The sequence below is a fragment of the Macaca thibetana genome, chromosome 20 (genome assembly GCF_024542745.1).
Source record: "Macaca thibetana thibetana isolate TM-01 chromosome 20, ASM2454274v1, whole genome shotgun sequence".
Taxonomy (NCBI): domain Eukaryota; kingdom Metazoa; phylum Chordata; class Mammalia; order Primates; family Cercopithecidae; genus Macaca; species Macaca thibetana.
In genome coordinates, this window is record NC_065597.1 from 49,212,066 (window position 1) to 49,233,651 (window position 21,586).

A 21,586-nucleotide genomic window follows, 5' to 3' on the forward strand; every position below is an offset into this window, starting at 1 on the left:
TTATTAAGCTATTTTCTTTCCCTTAGAGTAAATAGCAGAATATAAAGTCAAGTACCTAAAGTTGAAAGTTTTAGTGCTTTTTAAATTGGACAGTTTTGTAACATTTTTCTAAAATTAAAAAGTTGGTATATAAGATTATTTTGGTTTGGGTTATTGTAAAACCGTCATGTTTGCTCTCTATAAGAACACAATCTGATATGGTAATATGTTCTTAAAAATTATTTGGTGATAGCTTTCTACATGAATTCAAAGGCATCATTATTCACTTTCATATTCTTTCTGTTTGTGGTTAAGAAAGCCTGTATTACCTTCATTTTTTTTTTTATGATCTGTGTGTCTCATGTCAATATCTCATATGTTAATTTAAAAATCTAGCTGCTTGTATCAATTATCAAATAGTTGTTTTGACTTTAATCATAATGTAGTCACAGACAACTTTGTTGTGGCTTCCATTTGTGGATGGTATAGAAATGTCATTATGGATTGTCTATGTACTGATGTTACGTGTAACTTTTGTGCTCTTGGTTTTACATTTTAATCCTGTGCTTCCTATTGCCCTGTGAAAGCTGAGAGGTGCCTGGGAGCAGAAAGGTGACATAAGTAATGCTGTGTGCTTGCTTCCTGGCTCTGGGTCCCCTACCACTAATTCTAAACAGCTCAGTCTATTCTCAGTTGTTTAGGAGCTGCTAACCAGATCCTTGGCTTCTCTTTCCCTCTACTGCCTTTCCTTTCCCCCTAACTTTCTACTGTTCATTAGCACCTGTACCAGAAGGTGGGCAAGGGAAAGAAAATGAGGTGAAATAAAATCTGTAGTTTTAGCTACTGAACAGCCTTGTTTGTATTTTTAAAAAATTGGGTTAGATACTAAAGTAAAATTGAGATTGTTCTGTATTTAGCCCATGGCTTTTTTTTTTTTTTTTTTTTAAATGGGTAGTAGGGAATTGAGTGCATCTTCCTAAAGAACAGTCAGCTGGCTGGTGACTTTGAATATCCATGTAAAACTGTCATAAGCGAGTGAGGAAGGAGTTCCTACTCTTGAGTATTAGTGATTGATGACACCAGAGAGAAGTGTCTTTGTATGTTCCTGTCTCTAGAAACAGTTGATTTTAGTGCCTTACTGTTTTTCGAGTACTTGGCCCCATGATCCACAGAGACAGCCGTTCTCTTTATCAAAACAAATTAATATGTATTTTTTAAAAAGCTGCAAATAAGCTCGGCCACATAGAGGTCAGGCAGGCAGGCTGGCCACCCTCAGGGAGATAGGTCCCAGGAGCAACATGGGACATGTTATTTCTGGGCCAGTTTTGCTTTTCTGAGTAGTAGTTTTCTCTCCTTTTATTATTTCACATATCTTTGTTTTGAAAAATAGCTTTTGCAGTAATGAGTTTCAGAATTGCTTTTAGCCGTTATTTCATTTTCAGCTAAGGCCTAGTATGTCTTTACCTTTTTGTGTTGGTCTCTGAAATGTGATTTATGAAAGTATGGCCATCTCATTTTCTAATCACCTTTTGGTATTTAGGGGCTTAAAATGACAGTTTCTGAAATGTGAGAGTGATGATGTGCTGTGTATTTAATAACGGAGATCTCTTATCCTTGCAGCTGTGACCCACACTCCTCTGTGAAATGATTTTGTGAATACAAATGAGTTGGGGATTCACTGTGAAGTGAAAAGAAAGAGCACTGGATTGGGAGTGGATGATAGTCCCGTTCTGCCATGAGTTGGCTGAGTGACTTTGGGCTGGTCACTTTACCTCTCTGGGCTTCATCTGCAAAATGGAAGCATCAGACTAAAGTCCCTGAGGCTTGCCCAGCTCTAATAGCCTTCCTCCCTTATGTTTGAAATCACTTTTAGAGTATTGGGATATGCTGTGTTTAATTAGCACCAGGAACCAAAGGGTGAAAAAATGGCCATTAGGTTGCAAGCCTGAGTACATCTTACCTGGATGCCATGCCATTTGTAGCCTGGTTTTGTTTTTGTGTCTTTAGCACCATTCATTTTAGTATTTTGGCCTCCTGGAAAGAAAACCAGCCTTCTGGACTTGCCAGATTGAAATAATACAGTGATCTGCCCATCAACTTTTTGATTTCCCTTCACTTTAATTGGGTCACAACACAAATGACTTAGTAAATATGAGCGCACTAGATTATAAGAAGCTTTAGCAGACAGTGTCTGAGGATTAAAGTTGCTTTTCTGCTATGTTTCAGGTGGTTAATGGAATGAAGGGTTGCCTGTCCTGTAGGTAATTGTTGCAGGCCTTTATATTTTTAAAAGAAAATATATTACAAATTTGTATAGTTCTGTACTGAAAGAACTTTGGATTGAATTTAAGTTCTAAGGAGGTGGCTGGGTTTCTTATTGTCACCTTTTGTCTTGTCTCGTTTAGCTATATCGAGAAGTTTACCGACTTTCTTCGGCTCTTTGTGAGTGTTCACCTAAGAAGAATCGAGTCTTACTCCCAGTTCCCTGTGGTGGAGTTTTTGACACTTTTGTTCAAGTACACATTTCATCAGGTAAAGCACCAAAGCCATCCTTCCCTTCCAGAGAAAAGGTTTATTACCTTGTTACTTTGAGAAGAAAAAACTTTTTCTTTCAGCTTTATTTTCTAAACATTAATATAATGCTTATTATGTGAAGAGTCACAGGTTTAATCTCCCTAACATCCCTGTGAAGTAGGTTCTATTACCATTGTCATCTCTATTTTGCAGGCAAAGAGTCTGAGGCACAAAGAGTAACTTTGCTTAGAGTCATACAGTTAGTAAGTGGTGGAGCTGGGATCTGAACCCAGAGTCAGGGCTCTTGACCACTATTATGTGAGCAAAGCCAAAGACAGGAAAAGTCTGAAATTAGGGCCTTTAGTTCTATTCTGTAACTGTCATTGAAACCTCCCTCAAGAAGATTATATATAGTGAAGCTCTTGAGAGTTAAGTTTTGGTAGTGTCCAATTTTTTCTCCCCCTCAACAAATGTTTTTTGAGTTCCTATTGTATTCTAGGAGCTAGACATATAACCTTCACAAGCAAAGTGTTTGCCTGCTTTGAGTTTACTTACATTCTAGTGACCCTACTCATTCTAGTATGTGTGTATGTATGTATATATATATATACACACACACACACAAATATATAAAATTATATATGTGGCTTTATTGAGGTATAATTGTATATACCATGAAATTCACTCATTGTAATTGTATAATTCAGTGATGTTCATTGAATTCATAGAGCTGTCCAGGCATCACCACAGTACAATTTTAGATATTTCTATCACATCCTATCCCCTGTACCTGTTGGTGTGTGTTTTTATTTTAGTTTTTAAAGTTTTTGGTAGTGACTGGGTCTTGTTACATTGACGAGGCTGATTTTGAACACCTGGCCTCAAGTGAGCCTCCTGTCTGGGCCTTCTAAAGTGCCGGGATTATAGGTATGAGCTACTGTGCCCAGCCATGTGTTTTTAAAATAAGCTTTTTAAATTAAAGTATGACACACATACAGAAAAGTGCATAAATCTTATGTGTATTAGATGAATTTTCCCCAAATCGACATATGCATGTAACCATCACCTAAGTCAAGAAATAGAATGTTGCCAGCACCCAGGAAATCTCATGTCCTTTCCAAGCACTTCCCCTCTTTTCTCCCCAGAAGTAACCCCAGTCCTGACCTTAATACCACAGACTAATTTTGCCTGTTTTGGAGCTTCTGTGAATGAAAGCACATAATGTATGTTTTATCTGTGTTTTTGTTGGCCATCGTGTTTGTGAGCTTCGCTTGCGTTGTGTGTGGCAGTCGTGTGTTGATTTTCATTGTGCTGTTGTTAAGTCATTGTTTGCAAGTCCACTCCCCTGCTGATTTGGCTGCTTCCAGTGCTTGCTGATCTTGTTTTTTTTTTTTGTTTTTTTGAGACGGAGTCTCGCTCTGTCGCCCAGGCTGGAGTGCAGTGGCGCGATCTCGGCTCACTGCAAGCTCCGCCTCCTGGGTTTACGCCATTCTCCTGCCTCAGCCTCCTGAGTAGCTGGGACTACAGGCGCCCGCCACCGCGCCCGGCTAATTTTTTGTATTTTTAGTAGAGACGGGGTTTCACCGTGGTCTCGATCTCCTGACCTTGTGATCCGCCCGCCTCGGCCTCCCAAAGTGCTGGGATTACAGGCGTGAGCCACCGCGCCCGGCGTGCTTGCTGATCTTGCAGTGAGCATTCTTATACGTGCTTTTGGACGTACACAGGTTACTCTTTTTGTTGGCATGTACCAGGGATGAAACTAACGGGTCGCTGAGGACATTTGATTTTAGAAGTAGTTTTTTTTAAAACCACTAGTGTTGTAGCTTAATGTGGCTAGAGGAGAGACAAGGGTCTAGGCTAGAAGGGTTGTGTATATGACTTGGAGCAGGGGTTTGATGTGAAAGCTGTCCTTTCTCAAGGAAGGTCTTGACATGTGAAACTAGAAGAGTACCCAGTGGTAAAGATGAGCCAGTTCTGGGAGCAGGGGTGGGAAGGCCAAAACTTGAAGAAGCTCAGAGGTGTCACGTAGAGGGGCAAGTGCGTGCAGAGCATGAGGAGAGCCGTGCCGAGCTCACTAGTCCTTGGGAGAACTTGAAGTGGCTGCAGGAGGGTGAGGATGTAGGGGAGAAGCATCAGAGGTGGGACAGTTTTGAGACATCCAGAGGAATTTTAAAGGAGACCATGAAAAAGGAGGATTTGAGAGAATGTTGAGTGAGTGTTAAATAGCGTAACAGAAATGGGGGAGCTGAGGAGCCAGTGCTGAGGCCAGAAACAGGAGGCTTACTTGGGGGAGATGGAATGACAATGTCTTGACATTTCACTCTCTATGTAAAATGGGGTCTTCTAGTGTGTATAGTATAGAAGAAAGTGAAACATCTTTTAAAGTAGGCATGTCTTATGCCTGATTCTTTGGATTGGACCCAAAAGTTTTGTGTTTGAGGTCTGCTTATTTCTATTAGTTCTGTGTCCTTGGAGATACCTTAAATATACTTAGATTTCAGTTTCCTCACCTAAGAAGATAGACTGCAATGGACATCTTCAGGTCTTTCCCCTTGTTTATTTTTTATGATTCTTTCAATAGACTCCTATGTGTCATCGAATTGAAAATGGTGGTTTTATATATTTATATATTGGGAAAGTAATTGGGGAAAAAGTGTGCCCGTGAAGCCAACCACAAGCTTCTTTCCTCCTCTCTCTACCTGCAATCGTCAGACGAGCTCCTTTCTGCTTTCCTGTCTCCTGTATGAGGACCTTCCTTTCTGGGAGCAGGCTGGCCACCTGTGGGAGTAGCTGTGTCTTTGAGGTCCAGACAGAGTCAGATTCTGAGCACTAGGTAGAGGGACAGGAACCTGAAAAGTACACTGTCCCAGCTTACTGTGGGTAAACCAGGGTAGACAGCCCTTTGCTGGGGAGGTAGAATGGTGAAAAGGTGGCAAGGTGCACTCTAGGACCAAGGCCTGCTTGTAGGGGAGGTCTTTGGAATAAGACTTAAGAATAAGAAATTAAATGATCTCAAGAGACAGCTTTAAGTTCTCATCTGTTCACTAACAAGTATGATCTTACTCTATCATAGCTTTTTAATAAAGCTATGATAGCTTTATTAAATTGTAATGTGGGAAAATGTGTCTTTCTCTCGTCTAGAGGGTTATATGAATATACTTACTATTTTTGTCTGTTGTTTCTAAAATTCACAAATTTTAGTACGGTCATGCGTTGCATCCCTTAATTGACAGGGATGTGTTCTGATGAATGTGTTGTTAGGTGATGTCATCATTGTGTGGACCTCATAGAGTGCACTTACGCAAGCCTAGATGGGAGAGCCCATCACACATGTAGGCTAGGTGGTGCAGGCCACAAACCTGTACAGTGTGTTACTGTGTAGAGTACTACTCTACTATTTGTACTGTGTAGAATACTGTAGGCAGCTGTAACACAAGGGTAGGAATTTGTATCTAAACATAGAAAAGGTAGAATAAAAATGCAGGGTTATCTTATTGGGCCACTGTCATACATGCAGTCTATTATTGATGGAAATGTTGTTATATGGTACATGACTGTACTGATAAACATAATTTTGAAGAACAGTCGTAAGACAGAAGATGGTGCTAGTATCTTCTTTAACCATTTCTCCTTTTCTTTTTCTTTTCCTGCATTTTTCTTTGCAGTGCTCAGCAGGTGTCTGCTGCCTCCTGCCTTGCCTTGCTCGCTGAGCCTCTTGGCTATGTATAATCCTATGTCTCTCTGTCTTAATGCTCCTAAGCTTAGTGCATCCTCACCACTCCTTCTTGTTCTTGTGTTTTTCATTTTGCCCGTTCTTCCTGAAACCGTGCCTGAGATGGTATACCCTGTGGGGAAGGGCTGTGGACCAAGAGCCTTAAGATACACCTTCTTCTTCTTCTTTTTTTTTTTTTTATTGAGACAGAGTTTTGCTCTTGTCGCCCAGGCTGGAGTGAGATGTAGCGATCTTGACTCACTGCAGCCTCTGCCTCCCGTGTTCAAGCAATTCTCCTGCCTCGGCCTCCTGAGTAACTGGTATTACAGGCATGCGCCACCACGCCTGGCTAATATTTTGTATTTTTAGTAGGGATAGGGTTTCACCATGTTGACCAGGCTGGTCTCGAATTCCTGACCTCAGGTGATCCACCCGACTCAGCCTCTCAGAGTGCTGGGATTACAGGCATGAACCACCATGCCTGGCAAAGATCCACTTTCTAGTTCTGATTTTGTTCCTTAATTGTCTTGTTACCTTGGCAAGACATGACTCGACTTGACTTCTGAGCCTTGAGTTCTTTATCTGTAAAAGAGGAAGATGCAAAATATTTGTCCACTTTCCAGGACTCTTAGGGAGATCACATAGACCAATGCAAATGAAAACTAAACAGCATAAACCACTTGGAAGATAAGAGTGGTGTGATTAGTTTCTTAAAGAAACCTGCCTGGCCGGGCGCGGTGGCTCAAGCCTGTAATCCCAGCACTTTGGGAGGCCGAGACGGGCGGATCACGAGGTCAGGAGATCGAGACCATCCTGGCTAACACGGTGAAACCCCGTCTCTATTAAGAAATACAAAAAAAACTAGTCGGGCGAGGTGGCGGGCGCCTGTAGTCCCAGCTACTCGGGAGGCTGAGGCAGGAGAATGGCGTGAACCCGGGAGGCGGAGCTTGCAGTGAGCTGAGATCCGGCCACTGCACTCCAGCCTGGGCGACAGAGTGAGACTCCGTCTCAAAAAAAAAAAAAAAAAAAAAAAAAAAAAAAAAAGAAACCTGCCTGGATTTTCAGAGATCAGTTAGCCCTGGAATCTGAAAAGTAAATTGGAGTCTAGTTCCATTTAAAAAATGGGTCTGTGAAGGTTTTGAAAAGTTAGGTGACTTCAGAAGTGGAGCCAGCCCATCATCTTGATGACCGGAATGAGTCATGTCCACAGGAACTATCAGAGGCCAGGTCATGGGCATTCTGTGGGCAGGGCACAAGCCCTCACAGTGGGGCCTGCAGGAATGGATGTGAAAGGTGGTGCTTCAGGTTATACAGGGATGTCTGCTCACCTTTCCTCCAGCCTTGAGCATATAGCAAATCCTCAATTCACATGCATGAAGTTTACATGTATAATATAAAGTATTTTGACGGAGCTATAATACTTGGATTTATGTGGTAGCCTTTCTCAAAGGCTCTTCCTTATGCATCTGATGAACTGTGCTCTTTTGAGGGGGCTGGTGGATAGTTTTGAACCAAGGAGGGATAACCTTGGTGATTGACTTGAGGGAAGCTCAGCAAGTTGAACCCAGGACAAGAAGTGTGTCTCTTGGATGGGTGAGTCTGGTGGCCTGTCCAAGGACTGTTCATATCATTTCTTTCTCCTTTTTTTGAGACAGGGTCTTGCTCTGTTGCCCAGGCTGGAGTGCAGTGGCACGATCTCAGCTCACTGTAACCTGCACCTCCTGGGTTCAAGCGATTTTCCTGCCCTAGCCTTCCTAGTAGCTGGGATCACAGGCATGCATTGCCATGCCTGGCTAATTTTTGTATTTTTAGTAGAGAGAGGGTTTACACTATGTTGGTCAGGGTGGTCTCGAACTCCTGATCTCAAGAGATCGACCCGCCTGGGCCTCCCAAAGTGCTGGAAGTACAGGCGTGAGCCACTCCATCTGCCTGCCATATCATTTCCATGTGGCTTATTCATTGTTTTTCCTAGTTATTCTCCTGGTTCACTTCATGTCATGAATATTGTCAGTATTGCCAAGTATGAGGTGGAGACAGGACTTGGTCATTTTGTTTTCTGAAGTTGGTCCTGTCTAGTTCCAGAGCTACCCTTTGGGTTGTGAAGTTGGAGTTTGCCTGGCTTTTTAAGTTCCACTTTTTCTTTTCTTTTTTTAATATATTTTAATTTTTTTTTCTAAAATATACACACTGGGCCTCACTATGTTGCCCAGGCCGGTCTCGAAGTCCTGGTCTCAAGCAGTCTACCCACCTTGGCCTCCCTTAATGCTGGAATTACAGGCATGAGCCACCGCACCCAGCCAAGTTACACTTATTCTGTCTCAGACTTCAGCTTAGGTACAGAGAACTCCCACTGGATACCACCACCCAATGTTAGTTATTTCTTGGGCACCTCCATGTATGCCCTTGTAAACGTCTAGATTTCCATGTGGGTCAGCAGTGGAAAGAAACTGATCCAAGAAGGTGATGTTATTGTTTATTTTCATATTTGATCTTGTCACCAAATATGTGGTCCAGTGAGACAGCCACTAGCAAAACCAAAGGAGTCTTTCAGGTAGTGAGCATTTGAGTGGAGATATCAGGGGTTGGAGCCACAGGTTGAACCGGAATGCATAGGGGAAGGATTGGTGTTGGAGATTGTGTTGCCTGGACTTTGCATGAAATAGAATCTCAGAGCCCCTGAGAAAATTAACTAGTGCAGTGGTCTTCATTGTACTACTAGGATCCTACAAAGACTTCTCACTTTGTTCCTCCACATCAGCACCTGGTTAGAGGTTGCTATTAGCAAGTTTGACACCCCTGCCTTTGCAAATAGGATAATGCCCTGAGGGTCAGACTTAATGAGTTCATTTTCAGTCTGTTCTATAGGAAGACTGCAAGTGTTACTTTCCTTACATTCCAGTGTGTGAACCTGTCAGCTTTGAAGCCACTGAAACTGATTTTTGCTTTCATAATGGTTTGTAGTGGAAAGAGCATTGGCTGGGGGTAAAGGGACCTGTTTTTAACTCTAGCCTTAAACAGCTTACATCTCTGAATCTCAGTTTCTTTCTCTTGAAAATAGATTTAAACTAGATGATCTGTAAGAGCCCTCTCCACCATCTCAGATTTTTTTTTTTTTTTTTTTGGAGACAGAGTCTCACTCTGTTGCCCAGGCTGGAGTGCAGTGGCACTATGTCGGCTCACTACAAGCTCTGCCTCCTGAGTTCACGCCATTCTCCTGTTTCAGCCTCCCGAGTAGCTGGGACTATAGGCGCCCGCCACTATGCCCGGCTAATTTTTTGTATTTGTAATAGAGACGGGATTTCACTGTGTTAGCTAGGATGGTCTCGATCTCCTGACCTCGTGATCTGCCAGCTTCGGCCTCCCAACATGCTGGGATTACAGGCGTGACAGTCTGAGATTTTAAGATAGATTTTTGCTTGACTTATTTTATAACTCAGCTTATCCTGCACAGTATCTCCCTTATGATGTGTTCCATGGTACTCTTGTCTTGTTAGGTTCGGGAGGGCCCAGTGTTATAGACCGACTAAAATCCACCAGTTTTGATTACCAGGAAACTGGGGAATCTAGGCTTATGGTATCATCATTCTGCTGGAATTAAACGCCGGCATGTGTGTGTTTCTAAGGAATAGTAGCATTAAATAATTTCATTGTCTGGATTTTTTTTGTACCATAGCCTACTCATGAAGGTTACTTCTCTTGTTTGGATATCTGGACGCTCTTTTTGGACTATCTGACAAGTAAAATTAAAAGTCGTCTTGGAGACAAGGAAGCAGTTCTCAACAGGTAAACTCCTTAAACACTGATAACTAGATACGGTCATTTTGCCAGTTATTCTAGTGGCCTAAGGGACAGCCATGCATCTGGACCTTTTCAGTGAAGCTGAGTCATGTAAGCTGTTTAGGCAATAATGCCATTGAGCATTTCCTTTTTTTTCTCTTTTAAGTATTTTGTTAAGACTTTTTAAAATTTTAAAAGTAATATGTATTACTAATTTTTTATATTTTAATGCGTTTGTGTTAATGTTTTTAATTTTTTAAATAGCCCTTATTTTAGAGATACAAGCTGAAGTATTTATTGGATAAAATGATATGACATCTGGGATTTGCTTAAATAACCCAGTTGGGGGTAGAAGGGAAGTGGGTTGGTGTAGAGAAGAAACAGGCTGCCCATGTGTTGGTGATTGGTGTTGGAGTTAGTTCATAGGAACTTGGGGTTCATTATGTTCTTACTCCATTTGTATGTGTTTGAAAATTTCCTAAATAAATTAATAAATACCTGTTAAGAAAAAGGTGTTCATTTTTAAATCTAGGAGAAGATACAGAAAAATGTAAGGAAGATAAATTATTCATAATTCCACACCCCAGAGATAATTGCTTTTGCACTTTTTATTATATTTTTAAAAAACAGAGAATGGGGAATGGTTTGTTTTTTCCCCCCATATGTTTCTCAAACCCATTTTTCTTGCTTGCAGGAAGAGAGTATATTTCCTGTACAATATGTTCTTTGTGTCACAGGGTGGGGAAAAGAGGAAGGGAAGGTGGAGATTCAGCATGCCAGGAAAATAATGGCAGCATCCATATATGGGGAAAGTAAAAGCGGCAGCTTTTCTTAGCAGAAGCATACCCATCGTAGTCTCAGTAGGTGATTGCATCGCATTCACACAGTGAGCAGGCAGTGATGAAGGAGGCAAAGAAGCTATATTTTACATTGTAGGATCAGAGTAGTTTCCTAATAAATAAACCTGATTCGTATAATTCGTATATTTATGCTATGAGATTACAAACTAGGTGATCTAGCCCTAGGTACTTTATCATACTTAAAAGAGTGCCTGCAGATTTTACTGTTTGGTTATAGCTCCTACTTCTTTGCACAGTATTTATAAGAGCAATTTCAGATTAGGTGGTCCTTGTGTTGTAAAACCAGTGCATGAGGGAGGTTCTGTCAAGTGGAAGCCATGCGGGGAATCGCACAGACCTATATTTGGATCCTGGTTTTGTAGTTGCTACCTAGGGGTACTTGGATAAGGTACTTAGCCTGTGGAAGCTTCTATTTCCTCATTTGTAAACTGAGGATGAAGATAATAGTTGCTGATACATTAATTGAAATAACGAACTAACATATGTAGAATGCTTGGCACACTGTAAGTGTTCGGCTGGTGGTGGTGTTAGTGAATACTCTTTCCCCATAAATGTACCAAATGGAGGAGGGTGGAGAGGAGAGACTCCACTGCAGAGAAAAGGTTGGACTGGAACTCCAAAGGCTTTTCCATTCCTGAGGTTTTGTGAGTTTTAAAAATTCTAAACAGGACCTAGATGTGATAGTATGTACCTATAGTCCCAGCTACATGGGAGGCTGAGACAGGAGAATCACTTGAGCCCAGGAGCTCAGAACTGCTGTGTGCAGTGATCACACTGTGGCTGGCCACTGCTCTCCAGGCTGGGAACATAGTGAGACTCTGTGTCTCTTGGTACCAATCACTGGTTCCATTTGCTGAACTCTGTCTCTATTGAAAATTAAAATAAATAAATATGCAAATTTCTTTTGAGAATTTTATTTTCCAAGTTTAAACATTTGTTCTTTTGTTCCCAAAGATGGTTTTTGTAATTGTGGAATAAGTTCCAGATTGCTACGGTGTCAGGTTATAGGTAGTACGTTCATATATCAGAAATCGTATTACACACAGGAGATGCTGTTTTTGGTGAAGTTGCCAACTTTAAGTAATTGTGTTTTTGAAATGAGATTCTTGAAGGAAAAGTTACTTGTGCCAAAATATCTTTCTTGCATGCTAAATAGGCATATCTTTTTGGTTCTGGGACTATGCCTAATTTTTCTATATTTAGTGTACATATTCTACATATTCCTTCGTATCTCTCAAGCTTGTTGCGAGAATAAACTGAGGAAATGGTTAATATAAAAATGCTTTTTAAAAAACAGTACAAGGCCGGGCGTGGTGGCTCATACCTGTAATCCCAGCGCTTTAGGAGGCCAAGGTGGGTGGATCACGAGGTCGGGAGTTCAAGACCAGCCTAGCGGAGAAGGTGAAACCCTGTCTCTACTAAAAATACAAAAATTAGCTGGGCGTGGTGGCAGGCACCTGTAATCCCAGCTACTTGGGAGGCTGAGGCAGGAGAGTCTCCTGAACCCTGGTGGCAGAGGTTGCAGAGAGCCAAGATCACGCCCCTGGACTCCAGCCTAGGCGACAGAGTGAGACTGTCTAAAAAAAAAAAAAGAGAAAATATATACTAGCAGATTATTAGTATTAAACACACTTCTGCAGATCATTATACCAATAGAAGGAGCAGTGGTGTAGAGAATTTAAATTCCTTTTTTGCTTTAGGCTAGCTGTGTTTACTTTTGGTCAGGTTATATGCTGATCACATTTCTCTTGCAAAATGGACGTACTTAATACTTCTCTTGCAGGATGGTTGGGGTTCAAGGAAATCATGTATGTAAAATAGCTGGCACAGCATCTAGATATATTAGGCACTCAGTACGTGGTCATAGTGATGACAAATAGCAAAGAGGAATAATAGAAGATGTTACTGCCTTTCGACTGTGGTTGTGACTGTGGAGATAGGTGGCATGGCCCCTGGACAGTCTAAAGGCCTTTAGCCCATCTGCAGATGTTTACCTGCTTGCCTAGGCATCTGTTATCTAATGTCACAGTTGTCAGTTGTTCTGGCTGACCACTTGAAACAGTGGGATTTTTTTTCATTGATCATGTGATTATCATCCTAAATGTGGCTTTCTAATTTTTTTTTTTTTTTTGAGATGGAGTCTCGCCCTGCCACCCAGGCTGGAGGTGCAGTGGCGCGATCTCGGCTCACTGCAAGCTCTGCCTCCCGGGTTCCCGCCATTCTCCTGCCTCAGCCTCCCGAGTAGCTGGGACTACAGGCGCCTGCCACCTCGCCCGGCTAGTTCTTTTTTGTATTTTTAGTAGAGACGGGGTTTCACCGTGTTAGCCAGGATGGTCTTGATCTCCTGACCTCGTGATCCACCCGTCTTGGCCTCCCAAAGTGCTGGGATTACAGGCTTGAGCCATTGCGCCTGACTGGAGGCTTTCTAATTTTTCATGATTTATTCTTTTTTAAGTGTAACACATATAATGCCTTTATGTCTTTGAAAAATAGAACAACAGGCCAAGTGCCATGGCTCATTCCTGTAATCCCAGCACTTTGGGAGGCTGAGGCAGGAGGATCACTTGAGGGCAGGAGTTTGGGACCAGCCCGGCCTACATAATGAGACCCTGTCTCTACAAAAACTTAAAAAACAAATTAGCCAGACATGGTAGTGTGCACCTGTAATTCCAGCTCCTTGTGGGTACCTAGGTGGAAGGATCACTTGAGCCCAGGAGTTTGAGACCAGCCTGGACAACATAGCAAGACTCTGTCTGTACAAAAAATAGAAAAAATGGTGCATGCCTGTAGTCACAGCTACTCAGGAGGCTGAGGCAGGAGGACTGCTTGAGCCCAGGAGTTGGAGGCCACGATGACCTATGATCATGCCATTGCACTCCAGCCTGGCTGACAGACAAAGACTCTGTCTCTAAAATAAAATAACAACAACAACAACAACAAACCCCTCCAAGTTCCTCTGGTTAATGCTGTTAAATAGTAACCACCATCTGGGGAACTGCATGTCCTATCAGATACCCCCTAGTGGTCTAGGACAGTAGACTACAAAGAACATGTATTAGTCCACTGGGCTGCACAAAGAGAATATTTCAACTTCAGCTTATAATTTTTTCGGTAACCCTTACATTCACCACTCCAGGCTGTGAGAGACTCTTAATATATCAGAGAGATACTGTTTTGCAGGAGCAGCTGCTAAAGAACACTGGCTTCTGGTGGTGACCGTATTTATGTTAACTAAGAGCATGCACGTGTGATCAAATGTTTGTCAGCTGATAAAATATACCAGAGAGAAGTTGGGATATTCTGGAATCATATTTCAGAAGCAACTAATCTTGCAGGAAGTAGTCAAAAATGTTTTCTTGCTGTCTTAAATGGGAAACGTAGGTGTGGTTAAGTCACAAAGGCAGCACTCGTTTCCTGTCCCTTGTGGTTTAAAGGTCTTGCATCATTCATCACAACAAAGTGGTAAGCATTGTAAGCTACTAATTTAGAAGCACAAATGTACATAGATTTATTTTTGGTCCTAGGAGCTTGGAAATTGGAGCTCTGCATGGTCTCTTGCCTGGTCAGGAGCCTCTTGCTGAGAGACGGTGGGGACTTGAGAAAGCCTGAGCCCCAGTGTTAATTGGGTAAATGTTCTGTAGCCATTCCTGCAGAGCGGAATGGCTGATGGGGTAGACGTCCTGATCTCTATTTTGAGGTGGTGGCATGGAAAGGCCCGGATTTTCTTTTCCCTTTCTTTGTTTGTGCTTTTGGATGGTTGTGACTTCCTCACAAATTGTTGAGAAAGTGGAATGAACCAATGAGTGTAAAGTGCCTTGGCTGACAGTAGGTGCTCAGTAAATAAGCATTGGTTCGCCTCCCCTTTCTCTCTCACTTCCGGCTCTTTGTGCTTTTCAATGTGAGGGGAGTCACCTGTGTAGAAATTTATTTTTACAGGAAGATGAAGAAACCTGAGTATGTGAAGCAACCTAAAGTCATTGTGTCATGTTCTATGAGCCTCTTTGTGACTAGACTTCTGGCAAGTACCGGCCACAAACCAGCGTAGGGATTCCGGTGACATTAGATTGGACTGTAAACAAATGTGAGTGAGCGTGAGAAAAACTGCTCCTTGCTTTTTTGAGTGGGTGAACCTGCTTAATAAAGAGGAAGTGCCAGTGTTACACATAACATTGTGGTGCAATAAAAGGTGTGAACAAGGTTTAGATGAGAGCTCTAGCAGCTTTCTGGTTACTGCTCTTGACTGCCCCACAGGGCAAGTGAATAGAGTCTTAGTTGCTTTATTGAGTTGAAAAAGCTATCCAGGAATATGCTTCAGTCCTTTGTATTTACTTGACTTAGAATTTTGTCTGTTTATCGCCTGTGTGTTTTTCATTCATTTCTTTGTTCATTTGTTCTTTATTCATATATATTTTATTGAGTACCTACTATGTAGTTGCTTTAACATGTATAATTTTATTTAACTTTTAGAACTTGAGGCCTATAGGCTTATCTCTGTGGTATATATAAGCCTTTAATGCTGTAAATTTCCTTCTAAGCCCTGCTTTAGCTTTATCCCTCAAATTATTTTTTTTTTGAGACGGAGTCTCGGTCTGTCACCAGACTGGAGTGCAGTGGCGCGATCTTGTCTCACTGCAACCTCTGCTTCCTGGGTTCAAGCAGTTCTCTTGCCTCAGCCTCCCGAGTAGCTGGGATTACAGGCATACACCACCATGCCCAGCTAATTTTTGTATTTTTAGTTGAGACGGGGTTTCACCATGTTGGTCAGGCTGGTCTCAATCACGTGACCTCGTGATCTGCCTGCCTTGGCCTCCGAAAGTGCTAGGATTACAGGCGGGAGCCACCATGCCTGGCTGTCCCTCAAGTTTTAATGTTACATTTTAATTTTCATTTGATTTAAACTATTTTCTAATTTCTTTGGAGATTTCCTTTGTTTAGTTTCCAAATATTTGGGGATTTTCCATATACCTTTTTGTTATTGTTTTCTAGTTTAATTTGTACGTATCTTTTTTTTTTTTTTTTTGAGATTGGGTTTGAGATTGGGTCTTGTTTTGTTGCCCAGGCTGGAGGAGTGCAATGGTGTGATCTCGGCTCACTGCAACCTCCACCTCCCAGGTTCAAGCGATTCTTCTGCCTCAGCCTCCCAAGTAGCTAGGATTATAGGTGCCCGCCACTACGCCTGGCTAATTTTTGTATTTTTAGTAGAGACAGGGTTTCGCCATGTTGACCAGGCTGGTCTGGAACTCCTGACCTCAGGTGATTTGCCTGCCTTGGCCTCCCAAAGTGCTGGGATTACAGGCGTGAGCCACCGCGCCCAGCCTATACATGTTTTCTTTATCCTACTTGTTTTATCAGTTACTGAGAGAGGGGTGAATTCTCCAAAAATAATTTTGGATTTGTCTGTCTCCTTTTAGTTTGATCAGTTTTTGCTTCATTTATTTTGAGACTCTGTTAGTTGCATACACATTTAGTTTTCTTTTCTAGTGTGTCTATTGAGTGTTGGACCACATTTCTTTATGTGGGTTTTTTTGATGGTTGTTCTGGGTATTATAGTATATATACTTAACTTTTCACAGTCACTTTTTACCACAAGGGTGGTATGGAAACCTTACCACCATATAGATTAGAGTCCTTTAGCCTCTCTTCTTTATATTGAGGTTTTATATATACATACTTGGAAAACCCCACCAATGTTCTAATTTATACACATACCCATCATTCATATTTTATAGCTCTTAAGAAAGAAGTAGTCTATTAGATTTACCCAGACATTGCCATTTCTCTTGCTTTTCCTTCATTCTTGAAGTTCCAGGTTTCTTTCTCATATTGTTTACCTGCTCTATTAGTTAGCTGGGGCCACTATAACAAAATACCACAGGCTGGCCTTAAAGCCTTGAACAACAGAAATGTATTTTCTCATAGTTTTGAGTCTAGAAGTTCCACTTCAAGGTGCTGGCAGATTCTGTTTCTGTGAGCTCTCTTGGTGGCTTGCAGACACCGCCTTCTCTCTGAGTGCTCACGTGGCCTTTCTTGTGTGCACGTGAGGAAAGGGAGGGAGAGAACCCTTGTGTCTCTTCGTCTTCTCATAAGGGCAACAGTCCTATTGGATTAAGGCTCTGCTCTTTGACCTCAGATAACTTGATTACCTTTTTATAGGCCCTGTCTTCCAAGTACAGACACATTGAGGGTTAGGCTTCAATATATGAATGAGTAGTTTTTGGGGAAGAGTCGCACAATTCAGACCTTAGAGGAACCTCATGGAGCATTGTTGTTATAGCTGTTTTAGAGTCATCGATAATTCCTACACCTTTGTCATCTTGAGGTTGGCATCTGTTGATTGTCTTTTCCTTGAGAAGTCGTGTCTCTTTGTGTAGCAAGTAATTTTTTGAATCCTTTTACCTATTTATTCTACCATTATGTATGGTTTCCCTCTCCATCATCATCTTATGGTCAGAGATTGATGCTGGATATGCTACAGACATCACACCCACGATTCAGGCAGCAGAAATGAGAAGTGGGATAGGTTGGGCAAGAGAAGACTTCTTAGAAGTCCCACCCAGTAGCTGCTTTCAGTCTCTCGTTGGCCGCCTCCATGTTCAGGGGAGATGTTGTCTTTGAGTTGGCCCCAATACCCAGTGTTCTCTTGCTGAGGAAGGAGAATGGGTATTGGGCAGGCAACCAGAGTGTCTGTCACAGCCATATACTTTCTCCACCTCCCACATGATACTTGGGGAGATCAATGATCTATGTGCATATTTGCCTGGTTTTTGCTTGTACTTAATTTTCTAAGTGATACGTTTTTTTTTTTTTTTTTTTGCAGCCAGAGTTGCCAATTGCCAGTTAAGATTTTAGGTCTAATTTAGGGTTACATTTGCATAGAAAGTCTCTAAATTTCCTTTTAGCACAGCAAGACAATTTATAGATGACAAAATTCATCTGTCCTCTGGTCTGAAGTAGATTTTCTTTCCTAGCAGAATTGTGAAAATATTTTGATCTGTCACAGCAATTTGTAGCGTGAAACTTCTGTAACTTTAGAATTTATGTCTTGAACAAAGGCAAAAACGTAAACTCTAGGCCTAAATGTTTGATCTTACCTTTCTATGGAGTTTACTAAGTGGGATTTTGACTTTATTGGGTGAATTTTCCCACAGATGTTGTTGATTTTATTAGTGCCTTTTTCCCTACCAGCATTCTTTCCTGGGCCCTGTTCAGTTGCCAGTCTACTTTAGGGCTGGCGTGTGTTAGATTGTTAAGTCGTTTGCTTACAGTTGGGGAGTCACTGCTGGATATGGTAAGTAAGGAGTGTCTGTCTGTAGTTAAGAAATGAACTGTCGGGAGCTAAACAGTGGGTGCTCATGGACATAGGATGGCAACAGCAGACACTGGAGACTGATAGAAAGGGGAGTGGGGAGGAGGGCAGGGGCTGAAAAGCTATTGGGTACTATGCTCAGTGCCTGGGTGAGGAGATCAGTTGTACCTCATACCTCAGCATCACACAGTATACTGCAGTAACCAGTCTAAACATGTATCCCCTGAATCTAACATAAAAGTTGAAATTATGTTAAAAAATAAGTAAATAAATACAAATGTCAATTTTGGCATAGGTTAAATTCTTAATGTAAAAAAAAAAAAGACACCAAAATCTGAAATGGGACAATCCAGGAGGATTTGTAAGTGGTCTGTAGACTGAGTCTCATCACATGGGCTGTACCTCATGGACTAAATGGACCGTGTTTGGTCTTGGTATTGGATATCTTTTAGCTTTGATTATCATGTTGTCCCAGTACTCAACTGTAGTAGATTGGGTGGTGTATTAGTTAGAGTCCTGTCAGGAAATCAGAAACCATACTTAATTATTTGAACAGAAAATTCAGTGTAGGAAATTGATTAAATAGGTTTCAGAGGGAACACTGAGATAACACGGTTGATAAGTACAGGAAGTGGCTCCACCCCTAAGGCTAGAAGTGCAAAGGCAAGAAGCTGGGGCTTTCAAAATCTGGATGATCAGAGCTTGGGCCCTAAGCAACTAGGGTTCAGATCTCTGAAGAGGTAGCCCCATCCAGCTGCTGCAGGAGTTCAGAGGAGGGACCTTTTCGAACTGGCACCATTCCTTTGAGGAGAGGGTGTTGCCTCTACCTCTGAGGGTGCACGATACTAGTTCTGGGAATGTGGAATGAAGCTGGAAACTGGAACCAGTTGCTGCTGCCAGGTATCTGTTGCTGGGGCAGCACTGCCAGGACAGCAAGCCCACAGGAAGGATACAGTCCTTTTGTCCCTTCTGCCTTCCAGTCTCCCTCCAGTGTCCCTGCTGTAGAACCTGACTGAAACGAAGTGTCCTTTGAGTCTCAGCCCCAGCATTGCAACTGTGGAGAGTAGATTGATGTGGAGAGCTTACTAACCAGCACTGGTGGTTTGCTGTATGAGTGGGAGCAATCCGTTAACTTATCTTAGAAGCATTTCAGGATAGGCGAGTATTTAGGCAACATGATTTGTTCTTGAAAATGAGCAGTTTGTTGGTCTTTGTGGTAGCAGTTGTTGCTTATAACTTGGTATCTTCTGAGTTGGGTTCTTATTACATGTGGGAAATACCAAACCTACCGCTCTGAGTATTTCTTTGAGAAATTAATCTTAGACACAAATCAGAGGGTCACGGTTTCCCCAGGCTCTTTTTAATTTCTAAGTCTTCTTAAAATGGACTAAAGATTAGGTTTTGGGAGTTGGGTGGAGCAGGCTTAAAACCCATTGGTGCCGTGTGCAGTGGCTCACGCCTGTAATCCCAACACTTTGGGAGGTCGAGGCTGGTGGATCATCTGAGGTCGGGATTTCAAGACCAACCTGACCAACATGGTGAAACCCCGTCTCTACTAAAAATACAAAAATTAGCCAGGCATAGTGGCTCACGCCTGTAATCCCAGCCACTCGGGAGGCTGAGGCATGAGAATCACTGAACCTGGGAGGCAGAGGTTGGAGTGAGCCAAGATCACGCCATTGCACTTCAGCCTGGGTGACAGAGTGAGACTCTGTCTCCAAAAACAAAACAAAACAAAACAAATCCATTGGTGATTTATGTGTAGAGAGAACATGATTTTGAGTTAGGGAGCCCTGGGTTTGAAATAGCTTTGTGGCCTTGGACAGTTTATTTAACTTCTGTTAATTGTTGTTTCTTCATCAGAAAAATATTGATACCATTTACTTCTCACAGCTGTTAAAAGCATTAAATCATTGAATTAGGTAATATTTATATGCAGTGCCTATCATCCCCAGAGCAACTGCTAAGACCATAACTTGAAAATACTTAGTAAAAGGAAGGACAAGGGATTTAAAATGCAGCACTACAAAATACCTGTTTGACCCAAAAGAAGGCAGGAATGGAGGAATTGAGGAACATAAGTCATAGAAAATAAATAGCAAAATGGCAGAAATGAGGCCTTCTTATCAGTAATTACATTACATTTAGTAGATTAGATTCTCCTGTTAAAAAGGCAGAGAATAGATTTTTTAATAAAGCCATGACCCAATGACGTGTTGTCTACAAGAGACTCACTTTGGATTCAGATACAAATAGATCGAAAGTAAAAAGATGGAAAAAGATATTCCGTGCAAAAAGTAACCAAAAGAAAGCTCAGGTCTCTGTACTAATAGCAGACAAAATATATTTTAAGACAGAAAATATTGCCAGAGACAAAAGAGGCTATTATATAAACAGTCTGTCAGGAAGATACATGGTGCCTGGTACATCGTTAAATAAATACCTCTGTTTCTGTTCCATGCGCGCACACACCTGCCAACCCATAAACTCAGCCTCAGGAATTTAGATGCTCCTTTTCCATGGTGATCAACATGGACACCACTTCTTTTATAGTGCAGGGGACCTTTTCCAAATTCTAAGCTGAAAGCCTCCTTTCACCTGATTGATGTTGAATTTCTCCCTGCCATGTAGGTACGAAGATGCCCTGGTGCTCCTCCTCACAGAGGTGTTGAATCGAATCCAGTTCAGATACAACCAGGCCCAGCTGGAGGAGTTGGATGACGAGACTCTGGATGATGATGTAAGGGGCACGCCCTCATTGACTTTTTGTCGCTCTCACGTTGTAATGTGAATCAGAATGGGGACCTGTAACCCAGAGCCCTCTGCTCCAGAGACTGTTCTGAAACCAGAGTACTCTTCTGGTTTGAGTTGTACATTTGAAATTTTTAATCTCCTGCTAGTCCCTTTTGACTTATTAACCATAAAAAATGTTTTACAGGCATTTTTATGTGGACTAGAGATGTAAGTAGAGAAACCATATGTACAATGAAAAGTAGTTTAGTGAGAACTCTGTATCCTCTCTGTCTCCCCTGCCTTGCACCCTCACCTCTGCTCCCCAACCTGGGCAGCAGTAAGAGCTCGCTGGATGCTTGTGGAGACCGTTAGCGAGATACTGAACCAATAAGGCTAGAATGAAAGGATGTCTGTTTGGGGTATATTATGCAAACTTCTACTTCTTAAAATCAGTCTTGAATTTTCTGATGCTGATGTGCCCAACGTTAATAAGGAAAATGTCTGTAAGGAAACAATTCCAGTGTGTGTTTGTTTTTTTTTAAACCATTAGGTGCTTAAAATTTTTCAAATTAACTGCTGCTGTTCTGAAAGTTAGAGTGACTGTGGCATGGTCAAGAGCTTGTGGGTGGTCATATTTGGGTTACAGAGAGCCCTTTGCTTAGAGCCAGATGTCCTGGGTTTGAAGCTCTGCAACCTTGGGCATGG

General features: G+C 41.9%; 1 protein-coding gene across 2 annotated transcripts in view; it reads left to right on the forward strand.

Moving 5' to 3' along the window:
- XPO6 (exportin 6) overlaps positions 1 to 21,586 on the forward strand; it is a 118,101-nt gene that overhangs the window by 59,357 nt on the left and 37,158 nt on the right. For both annotated transcript variants that reach the window (XM_050773883.1, XM_050773884.1), the window contains 3 exons: positions 2,385 to 2,511; positions 9,879 to 9,988; positions 20,780 to 20,888. In XM_050773883.1, coding sequence (XP_050629840.1) covers positions 2,385 to 2,511; positions 9,879 to 9,988; positions 20,780 to 20,888 — 346 coding nt within the window. The remainder of the gene's footprint in view (positions 1 to 2,384; positions 2,512 to 9,878; positions 9,989 to 20,779; positions 20,889 to 21,586) is intronic.